This window comes from Chiloscyllium plagiosum, chromosome 3, assembly GCF_004010195.1.
Source record: "Chiloscyllium plagiosum isolate BGI_BamShark_2017 chromosome 3, ASM401019v2, whole genome shotgun sequence".
NCBI classification, from domain to species: domain Eukaryota; kingdom Metazoa; phylum Chordata; class Chondrichthyes; order Orectolobiformes; family Hemiscylliidae; genus Chiloscyllium; species Chiloscyllium plagiosum.
In genome coordinates, this window is record NC_057712.1 from 116,827,457 (window position 1) to 116,839,357 (window position 11,901).

At 47.3% G+C, this 11,901-nt stretch overlaps 1 protein-coding gene across 1 annotated transcript in view; it reads right to left on the reverse strand.

Annotated features, from left to right (window-relative positions):
• Positions 1 to 257: 257 nt before the first annotated feature.
• LOC122548680 (myelin and lymphocyte protein-like) overlaps positions 258 to 11,901 on the reverse strand; it is a 27,462-nt gene continuing 15,818 nt past the window's right edge. The window contains exon 4 of the mRNA XM_043687508.1: positions 258 to 485. Coding sequence (XP_043543443.1) covers positions 411 to 485 — 75 coding nt within the window. The 3' untranslated portion in view covers positions 258 to 410. The remainder of the gene's footprint in view (positions 486 to 11,901) is intronic.

Genomic DNA, 11,901 nt, shown 5'->3' on the forward strand with positions numbered 1-11,901 from the left:
CGACGCTCCAGGGAAAACAGCCCCAGCCTGTTCAGCCTCTCCCTATAGCTCAAACCCTCCAAACCCCCTTGAACATAAATTGAAAGTATGCTCTCCCATTGATCTGGGTTGAGCTGGATTTGGAGCAGAATTCCTTCTGCTGTCCGTAATTGCCCCAGAACTCCTGACAGTTGCACAATCTGTCACAAAGAGCAGGATGGGTCTGGAAAAGTGGCTGGGATGTGGGGAACAGAAATAATGGAAAAAATACAGGAAGATTACAACAAGATTACACTTTAACAGAACAAAATTAACACCCCATTTTCAATACATAATCGTATGGCTGTGATATACATTGAGAGGAGACAAATCGACTTTCTGAGATGTTTTTCACAACTTGAACGTTCACTTTCCATCCAGCTCGGAGACAGTTACACTGATTTCCACCTTTTGAATGAGAACACTGCATGAGCAACATAGAGCACAGTTGCTGCAAATGCAAATATCTGCAAAGTGAAAGGAAATAGTTAGTATTACATATTATCTAACCCAATTATAATTCATGGTCACAAAGCAATAGTGGTTTAACATGAAGATTTTAATGTATTTTTTCCCTATATGTTACTCAGAGAAAATAAAGATTGGGATTGCACATTGCAACGATTTAATAGAATAATAGAGATGACTGAGAGAAAGCCCACTTTTCACTGATGCTGGTGGCACCTTTTCAGCTGAAGCTGTTACTTGAGACCCCCTTCCCAAACCTTGGCCCATCTTCTTCCATTGTTCTCTTCTTTGCAAATGTACCTCCTCCAGGTATTGGTCCAGTGTTGTGGGGAGAAAGGAGCAGAGAGGACAAGTGTCACAAGCAGGATAGGGGTGACGGAGGTGGGAAACATTGGGTCCAGTTTTGGGCCCAGTGTTCCCTGCAATCTGCAGAAGAGGTGTTGGGTACTGTGTTTGAAAGTTTTCAGATTGTATGAAACTTGGTGAAGTAGTAGGTGACAAAATGGTCAGAGGCATGGCAGATAGCGGTCAATACGGAGACATGTGAAGTGCTACTCTTTGCAGTAAGGCATCATAAAAGGCAAGAGTTTGAAAAGTTTAAGTGAGCAGGGAGGTAATGATGTCCACATATATATGGAGATATAGGCCACAAAGAACCTTGGGCATCTCTCTTCATTAGAAACAGAGAAACAATGAATATGTACAGCTTTGGATAATCACTCCACAAGCACAGAGGTAAGGAAAGAAAGCAGACCTCCATGAACTACCACAGCTGGTATGACCAGTGAGCTCTAACTTTACTCTGCTCCTCAGTCAACTGAGCCAACCAACCATCCCAGTGTCCACATATGTGTAAGTCTTTACGATATTAGGTTAACAAGACATATTCTTCACTTGAGTTTATAGATCAATGCCTAGAGTATAAAAGTGAAGAGATCATAACAGAAATGTAGTTAGACCTCATTTGCAATATTGTGAACAATTCTGGGCACTAACTGTCTGGAAAGATATCCAGATGCTGGAAAGAATATAGAGACGATTTACCAGGATGCTACCAGGCATCAGCTCCCTTGAATATGAGCAAATATTGGAAAAAATTAGAACTGCTCTACTTGGAACAAAGGTGACATAATTGATTTCAAATTGTAAGAGATTTTGTGAGCATATACGGGAAAAGAAATATTCCCTCTAACATGTGAGTTAATAACTGGAGATGGTGGATACCTCACAGAATCCCTACAGTGTAGAAGTAGACCATTCAGCCCATTGAGTCTACACTGATCCTCCAAACAGCACCCCACCCAGACCCACCCCATCCTTGTAACCCTGCATTTCCCATGGCTAATGCACCTAGCCTGCACATTGCTGGATCCTATGGGGTAATTTAGCATGGCCAATCCACCTAAACTGCACATCTTTGGATTGTGAGAGGAAATCCACGCAGACACGAGGAGAACGTGATAGTCGTGTGAGGGTGGAATTGAATCCTGGGTCTCTGGCGCTGTGAGTTAACAGTGCTAACCACTGGGAGCAAGTGAGGTCTGCAGATGCTGGAGACCAGAGTCGAGAGTGTGGTGCTGGAAAAACACAGCAGGTCAGGCAGCATCCGAGAAGCAGGAGAATCGACGTTTTGGGCCAGAGCCCTTCATCAGGAATGAGGCTGGGAGCCTTAGGGTTGGAGAGATAAATGGGAGGGGGGTGGGCCTGGGGAGAAAGTAGCTAAGAGTACAATAGGTGGATGGAGGCGGGGATGAAAGTGATAGGTCGGAGAGGAGGATGAGTGGATAGACGGGAAGGTAGATTTACAAGTGGGATAAGTCATGAGGATGGTGCTGAGCTGGAAAGTTGGAACTGGGGTAAAATGGAAATGAGGTGGTGAAGTCCACATTGATGCCCTGGGGTTGAGGGACCCGAGGTGGAAAATAAGGCGTTCTTCCTCCAGGTGGTGAGGGAGTGGCGATGGAGGAGGCCCAGGACCTGCATGTCCTTGGCAGAGTGGGAGGGGGGATTGAAATGTTCAGCACAGGGCAGTGGTGTCCCGGAGATATTCTCTGAAGCGCTCTGCGAGAAGGCATGCAGTCTCCCCAATGTAGATGAGACTGCATCGGGAGCAATGGATACAATAAATGACATGTGTGGAAGAGCAGGTGAAACTTTGATGGATGTGGAAGGCTCCTTTGGGGCCTTGGATGGAGGTGAGGTGGCAGGTTGGAACTGGGGCAAGGGGGGGGGACGGGAAATGAGGAAACTGGTAAAGTCCACATTGATGCCCTAGGGTTGAAGGGTCCTGAGTCAGAAGATGAGGCATTCTTCTTCCAGGCATCAGGTGGTGAGGGAGTGGTGATGAAGGAGGGCCAGGACCTGCATGACCTCGGCAGAGTGGGAGGGGGAGTTGAAATGTTTGAACTCGGGGTGGTGGGGTTGATTGGTGTGGATGTCCCGGAGATGTTCTCTGAAGCACTCTGCGAGAAGGCATCCGGTCTCCCCAATGTAGAGGAGACTGCATTGGGAGCAACGGATATGATAAATGACATTGGTGGAAGTGCAGGTGAAACTTTGATAGATGTGGAAGGCTCCTTTGGGGCCTTGGATGGAGGTGAGGAGGGAGGTGTGGGCGCAGTTTTGCAATTCCTATGGTGACAGGGGAAGGTGCCAGGCCCTTGAGGATGGGTTGTTCGGGGGCATGGACCTGACCAGGTAGTCACAGAGGGAATGGTCTTTGCGGAAAGTGGATAGGGATGGGGAAGAAAATATATACCTGGTGGTGGGGTCCATTTGGAGGTGGTGGAAATGTCGGTTGATGATGCGATTTATGCGGAGTTTGGTGGGGTGGAAGGTGAGGACTGGAGGTTCTGTCCTTGTTGCGTTTGGAGGGGTGGGGTTTGAGGGCGGAGGTGCAGGACATGGATGAGATGTGTTGGAGGGCATCTTCAACCACATTGTAGGGGAAATTTCAGTCTTTAATGAAGCTGGCCATCAGGTGTGTCCTGTGGTGGAACTGGTCCTCCTGGGAGCAGATACGGCGGAGGCAGAGGAATTTTTTTTTTGCAGGAGGTAGGGTGGGAGGAGGTATAATCCAGGTAGCTGTGGGAATCGGTGGGTTTGTAAAAAATGTCAGTGTTGAGTTGGTCCTTGTGGATCAAGATGGAGAGGTCTAGGAAGGGGAGGAAGGTGTTCGAGATGGCCCAGGTGAATTTAAAGTTAGGGTGGAATGTGTTGGTGAAATTGATGAACTGTTCGACCTCCTCATGGGAGCATGAGGTGGCACCAATGTAGTCATCAATATAGCGGAGGAAGAGATGGGGAGTGGTGCTGGTGTAACTACGGAAGATGGACTGTTCTACGTAACTGACAAAGAGACAGGCATAGCTGGGGCCCATGCGGGTGCCCATTGCTACACCTTTCATCTGGAGGAAGTGGGAGGATTCGAAGGAGAAATTGTTGAGGGTGAGGACCAGTTCAGCCAAATGAATAAGAGTGTCAGTGTTGTGGACGTTGGGAGAGGACGGACGAAATGGAGGGCTTGGAGGCCCTGGTCATGGCAGATGGAGGTGTAGAGGGACTGGATATCCATGGTGAAGATGAGGCATTGGGGACTGGGGAAACGGAAGTCTTGGAAGAGGTGGAGGGCGTGGGTGGTGTCCTGAAGATATGTGGAGAGGTTTTCGTTGGGGATGGAGCAGGCTGAGACGATAGGTTGGCCAGGGTAGTCAGGCTTCTGGATCTCGGGTACCCGTGCCACCCTAAGAGGGGAGATGTGGAGATGTTCTTTCACTCAGAGGATGGTTGGCTCTACCTGAAAAAAATGGTGGCTGTATATTCCATAAGTAACTTTAAAGTAGAGTCGGACAGGTATCTGAGGTTGAGGAGTTTACAGGGTTACCACCAAAGACCAGAGTTGTGGCACTCATTGAGTCTCCTCTTTCAAAGGCCCAGCGTAGGTACAATGACCTGTGTAACCTTCTCCTGTGGCACAGGTTTCTATGATTCTATGAAGGAGCTTCGATTGCTGACAGACTGATACTGAATTAGGAATTCCCTCCCTTGGTGCATTGTCCATCGACCTACAGCACGTGCACTTCACCGGCTCAACACAGCAGGTCACCATCACCTTCTCAAGGGGAGCTAGGGGACAGGCAATAAGAATTACTGACCAGCCAGTGATGGCCACATCCCACAAGTGAGTAAGGAAAACCTCCATCTCAGGTACACTGAGCAGATTGCATCTTATTTATACCCGACTGGCTTCAAGATAATCATCAAAACAATCAATGACTGATCATGTGACATCTTAAAACGATAACCCAGAAGAATGTCAGCTATTTCATACTTGTTTATTCCGAGTCTGTTAGGCTGTCCCTCTCCCAAGAGCTATTTGCTTCGGTATAAGAAAACAAATCTCTTCCCATAACCGAACTGCACTCAATGACATCTGATACTATTAAGATGAATCTGTGTTGGTGGCTCTGGCAAAGCCACACATTCACCTTAATAGCACCAGATGTCACTATGAAAGATTCCACTTTCCAATTTACTGTGAGCAATCCCAAGTTACAGTTTACGGTTTCATGCCCTACAGGGGGCGCTGGTTAGGCTAAACCTTATCATCCATCCCCAAATACCCATCAACTGAGAGCCCCATTTCAAGAGGCAGTTTAGAGTTAAGCACAAGCTGTGAGTTTGGAGTGACAAATAGGATAGACCAGATAAGAACAGCAGATGTCCTTCCCTAAAGGACTTTAGAAAGTAAAAGGTGAAGCTAATCTTGCTGAAACTGGCTTCTGATTCTGGATTTTATTGGTTGAATAATTCCACCAGCTCTGTCTCTTTTTAGTTCATTCACAGGATGAGGGTGTCACAGTCTGGGCCAGCATTTATTTTCCAACCCCAGTTGCTCAGAGGACAGTTTAGAGTCAACCACTGGATAAAAGAAAATTACTGCAGATGCTGGAATCTGAACCCAAAAGAGAAAATGCTGGAAAATCTCAGCAGGTCTGGCAGTGTCGGTAAGGAGAGGAAAGAGCTGACGTTTCGAGTCTAACTGACCCTTTGTCAAAGCTAAAAAAAGGGAGGAAGCTTTGACAAAGGGTCAGTTAGACTCGAAACGTTAGCTCTTTCCTCTCCTTACAGACACCGCCAGACCTGCTGAGATTTTCAGACATTTAGTCTTTTGGTTTAAGAGTCAACCACATTTGCTGTGGGTCTGGAGTCACACTTGGGCCAGACCGAGTAAGGATAGCAGATTTCCCTCCCGAAAGGACATTAGTGTTGGCTTTTTTCTGACAAATCAGCAATGGTTTCATGGTCATCATTAGACTCCTATTTCCAGGAGTGGACAAAACTGAGGACTGCAGATGCTGGAGATCAGAGTCAAGACTAGAGTGGTGCTGGAAAAGCACAGCAGGTCAGGCAGCATCCGAGGTGCAGAAAAATTGACATTTCCAGCAAAAGCCCTTCACCAAGAATGGGTCAGGATGCCTCTGAGGTGGAGAGTTAAATGGGAGGGGGGGTGGGGCTGGGGGGGAAGGTAGCCAGGAGTACAATAGGTGAATGGGGGTGGGAATGGAGGTGATAGGTCAGAGGGGAGGGTGGAGTCGATAGGTGGGAAGGACGATTAGCCACTACGACAGGATGGTGCTGAGCTGGAAGGTTGGAACTAGGGTGAGGTGGGGGAAGAGGAAATGAGGAAACTGTTGAAGTCCACATTGATGCCCTGGGGTTGAAGTGTTCCGAGGCGGAAGATGAGGCGTTCTTCCTCCAGGCATCGGGTGGTGAGGGAGCGGCGGTGAAGGATGCCCAGGACCTCCATGTCCTCGGCAGAGTGGGAGGGGGAGTTGAAATGTTGGGCTACGGGGCAGTGGGGTTGATTGGTGCAGGTGTCCCGGAGATGTTCCCTAAAGCGCTCTGCTAGGAGGCGCCCAGTCTCCCCAATGTAAAGGAGACCACATCAGGAGCAACGGATACAATAAATGACGTGTGGAAGTGCGGGTGAAACTTTAATGGATATGGAAGGCTCCTTTGGGGCCTTGGATGGAGGTGAGGGCACAGGTTTTACGATTCCTGCGGTGGCAGGGGAAGGTGCCAGGAGGGGAAGGTGGGTTGTTGGGGGGCATGGACCTGACCAGGTAGTCATGAAGGGAATGGTCTTTGCAGAAGGCAGATAGGGGTGGGGAGGGAAATATATCCCTGGTGGTGGGGTCCATTTGTAGGTGGCAGAAATGTCGGCGGACGATGTGGTTTATGCAGAGGTTGGTGGTGTGGAAGTTGAGGACCGGGGGTTTCTGTCCTTGTTATGGTTGGAGGGGTGGGGTTTGAGGGTGGAGGTGCAGAACGTGGATGAGATGCATTGTAGGGCCACCTGGTGTGTTCTGTGGTGGAACTGGTCCTCCTGGGAGGAGATACAGCGGAGGCAGAGGAATTGGGAATACGGGATGACATTTTTGCAGGAAGTAGGGTGGGAAGTCTGTGGGAGTCGGTGGGTTTGTGAAAAAATGTCAGTGTTGAGTCAGTTGTCATTAATGGAGATGGAGAGGTCCAGGAAGGGGAGGGAGGTCTCTGAGATGGTCCAGATGAATTTAAGGTTGGAGTGGAATGTGTTGGTGAAGTTGATGAATTGCTCAACCTCCTCGCGGGAGCATGAGGTGGCGCCAATATAGCGGAGGAAGAGGTGGGGAGTGGTGCCGGTGTAACTACAGAAGATGGACTGTTCTACGTAGCCGACAAAAAGACAGGCAGAGCTGAGGCCTGTATGGGTGTCCTCCTATTTCCAGATTGTTATGGAATGCAAATTTCACCATCTGCCATGGAGGGATTTGAATCTACTCTCACACTTTATTGCACTATCGGAAGCTAAATTAGACTCCATCTTTGTAAATGCTTTTAGATTGTCGTGTCAGTCTTGAAAGAATGGGATTATATCAACCATATTCTGATTGCCGATGAGGGGCTTATGCCCGAAACGTCGATTTTCCTGCTCCTTGGATGTTGCCTGACCTGCTGCGCTTTTCCAGCACCACACTCTCCAGCACCTGCGGTCCTCACTTTCTCCTTGGATCTGCCATATGTTTGAGGTGTTTTGTTTTTGTAACATGAGGGCATCTTGCACCTCTCTGCCAGTTTTACCTCGTTAGAAACATTTTCACCTGAGCCATTAGACTTTAGCTTCATACACGATTCCTGAATGTGAGCAAAGCATTCAGGCAGTTCCTTCACTGCAGTGTTGAGGGAATACTGGATTATTAGAGACGCTGCTGGTGATGTGACTTCCTAACTTCCTGATATGAAGATCCCATGACTTTTTTTTTTGTTTAGGTAGCTGACTATCTGACTTACATAGATTGCCATCAGCATGATTCACCATCAAACCGAAGGACTGAGAAAACTGCACAAGTGGAGGTTGTGGTTGGTCAGTGTGTGGTACAACGTCTCTCCCCAAAGTCACCAACTCGAATTGTCTGAACTCAGAGATTGTGGGCACAGATTAACAGAACCCAGCACATGCTGGTTGCCATTCCCATCTTGTTTGTTAAACGTCCCACTGCCAATCCAGTGAACCGATGCCAGGATAAATGGATTTCAAGGAGGAGAAATGCCAATCCCCAGTGACAGGTCTAAGCATCCAGTTGTCATCAATAAGGTAGGAAGGCTGGTCAATCAATAACTGTATCCACCTGGTTCAAGTATCTGATAGTAAGGCCATATGGCCGTAAGAAATAGGAGCAGGAGTAGGCCATTCGGCCCCCTGAGCCTGCATCGACATTCAATTGGATCATGGCTGATCCAGCACTCTTCATGTTCTGGATTAGTGATGCTGGAAGAGCACAGCAGTTCAGGCAGCATCCGAGGAGCAGTAAAATGGTATTCCTGATGAAGGGCTTTTGCCCGAAACGTCGATTTTACTGCTCCTCGGATGCTGCCTGAATTGCTGTGCTCTTCCAGCACCACTGATCCAGAATCTGGTTTCCAGCATCTGCAGTCATTGTTTTTACCCAACACTCTTCATGTCCAGGCTGTTCTCGGATCCTCTTACATATTGGACAATGAATAGAACATCTCAGTATGGCTGTACTGCCAGTGTTATCCCTAATTACAAGATGGATATGTACTTATCTGGTTCAAATGGTAGTTCCACCAACTAGAGATATGGAGGTTCAGTAGAGGCTGCTCGCTTCTCTCCAATTCAATGTGTCAGACACAAATCGTTGGATAGAGGAGTCCTCACTTACAACTGACATATATTGTTTTTTAATCCCCTATCATACAGGTACCTACCTTCTGCAAGCTGAAATGAGCTGCAAAGTGCCAGTAACATTGTACACTGGATATCTGAGCGTAGAGCTCTATCTTACCCATCACTGACTGTTCTGTGAGAAGATTCGGGAAAGGGAGTTGCCCTTAATGGGACTACCTTAACCCTCATCCTCAAACAACCCCCTTCTTATCCTCAAACTATAATGCAGGTTGGTGTTGGCTAAACACACCCCACTTCTGCAGTTCTCTAGTAAAAATGTCACAAGTACAATTACAATATTTAGAAGCTGTCTGCGGGGTTGCATGAATAGGAAGGGTTTAGAGGGATATGGGACAAATGCTGGTGAATGAGATTCAATCAGTTTCGGATATCTGGTCAGCCTGGACACATTGGACTGAAGGGTCTTTCTGTGTTGTATAACTCTGTGAATCCTTCTATGACCAAGACCGTTATAATCAGTAGTAATCCCTCTGCTATTTATCGAATCAGGCTGTGTGCAAAATAGAATCAACGTTTTACATATACACTAGCAGTAAATGTCTTTTAAAGCCATTCACATGGTGTTAAATCTGGCTGTATTTGTGCTTGTTTCTTTCCCAGACTGTATTTAGAATTCAGACTGGACCCAAACTCTGCTACTTGACATGTCTGGGTAAGAATGTTACCCTTTAGCTCCTGCTCAGTACTGGCCACACCCACCATGTCCTATCAGATTCCAATTCCTCCCTCTGCTCCAGCTTTCCTGTTATTGGTTTGCCACACTTCTGGGACATTTCTGAGGATCTTAATCAGGTGTTTCATAAATGCAGGTTCTCTTTATGTGGGATTAATCTTTAAACTGCAGCTATTTTTATGATGTGTGTACAGCAGTGTTAAAAGCTCCACCAGCCATTTTCTCTCGGTGCATAAGCCTGTTAAATGCCCTCATGTGATCATCTTATAAGTTAATAAATGGCTACGCCATGGCAAAAAACAAGTCGTAGTGATGTGTGCCTACCTGTGCTGCTGCTGACCTCTGCTTTGTACCCACTCCCCCAGGCTGGTCGGAAAGACCATCAAACATCATCAGGAACTGATGGGGGTTGTGGCAGTTGACTGGGTGGGAAGGCAGGTGTGTGAAAGGAATGACACCTTCCCCTCCTCCACTCTTTTCTCACAGGCAGACAAGGGGAGCATAGCCTTCTTGATGGAGATCGATTTTATTCCCATTCGCTCACGGGACTTGAGCAGCGCTGGTTGGGCCAGCATTTATTGCCCATCCCTAGTTGCCCTTGGGACCATAAGACCATAAGACATAGGAGCAGAAATTAGGCCATTCAGCCCATCAAGTCTACTCCACCATTCAATCATGGCTGATAGGTTTCTCAACTCCATTCTCCCCATAATCCTTGATTCATTTGACAATCAAGAACCTATCTATCTGTGTCTTAAATAGACTCAATGACCTGGCCTCCACAGCCTTCTTTGGCAGTGAATTCCACAGATTCACCACTCTCTGGTTGAAGAAGTTTCTCCTTATCTTTGTTCTAAAAGGCCTTCCGTTTACTCTGGTCCTATTCTCTCCGACCAATGGAAACATCTTCCCAACTTCTACTCTGAGGCGGTGGTGTTGAATTACCTTCTTGAGTCACTGCAATCCATTTAATGAACATACACAATGCTGTTAGGGAGGAAATTCCAGGATTTTGACCCAATAACACTGAAGGAACTGTAATATCTTTCCAAGTTAAAATGGTGAATGGCTTGGAGGGAAACTGGTGGTGTTCCCATGTATCTCTGTCCTTCTGGGTGGTGTGGTCATACATCTGGAAGGTGCTGTTTGAGGAAGCTTATTGAATTTTTGCAGTGTGTCTTGTAACTGGTCCACTCTACTGTTACCGAACGCAGGTAGTGGAAGAGTGGATATTTGTGGATGTAGTGTCAATCAAGTGGGCTGCATTGTCCTGGATGCTGTCAGGCTTCTTGAGTGTTACTAAAGCAGCACTTATCCAGATAAATGGGGAGTATTCCACAACACTCCTGCCTTGTAGCGGGTGGACAGGCTTTGGGGAGTCAGGAGGTGAGTTGCTCATTGCAGAATTCAAAACACTTTGATCAATGCACTACTGGTAAGGTGAATCCAGTTGAGTTTCTGTTCAATGATAACCCCCAGAATTTTCCTGTAATGAGCACATGCTCACAGCACATGGGCAAGCTGTCAGGAACATCCGGGTGGAGTATCTGTGGGCTGGGAAGATGATCATGTTCAGACACCTTCTGCCTGCTGGAAGGTTCCGCTATTGGCAGGGGTTCTGTACATAGAATGATTCTCAGACCCTGCCCTGCACACTGAACCCACCCCGCTCAGACCCTGTCACCAGGGTCTGCCCTCCACACCAAACCCACCAGCCACACACCATCCTGACTTAAAGACGTAGAGTCATAGAGATGTACAGCATGGAAACAGACTCTTTGGCCCAACCCGTCCATGCCGACCAGATATCCCAACCCAATCTAGTCCCACCTGCCAGCACCCGGCCCATATCCCTCCAAACCCTTCCTATTCATATACCCATCCAAATAAATGTTACAATTGTACCAGCTTCCACCACATCCTCTGGCAGCTCATTCCATAAATGTACCACCCTCTGTATGAAAAGGTTGCCCCTTAGGTCTCTTTTATATCTTTCCCCTCTCACCCTAAATCTATGTCCTCGATGTTTGGACTCCCCCACCCCATTCCCCTCATGATTTTGTAAACCTCTGTAAGGTCACCCCTTAGCCTCCGACGCTCCAGGGAAAACAGCCCTACCCTATTAAGTCTCTCCCTATAGCTCAAATCCTCCAAACCTGGCAACATCTTTGTAAATCTTTTCTGAACCCTTTCAAGTTTCACAACATCTTTCCAACAGGAAAGAGACCAGAACTGTACTCCAACAGTGGCCTAACCAATGTCCTGTACAGCAGCAACATGACCTCACAACTCCTGTACTCAATACTCTGACCAATAAAGGAAAGCATATCAAACACCTTCTTCACTATCCTATCTACCTGTGACTCCACTTTCAAGGAGCTATGAATCTGCACTCCAAGTTCTCTTTGTTCAGCAACACTCCCTAGGACCTTACCATTAAGTGTATAAGTCCTGCTAAGATTTGCTTTCCCAAAATGCAGCACCTCGCATT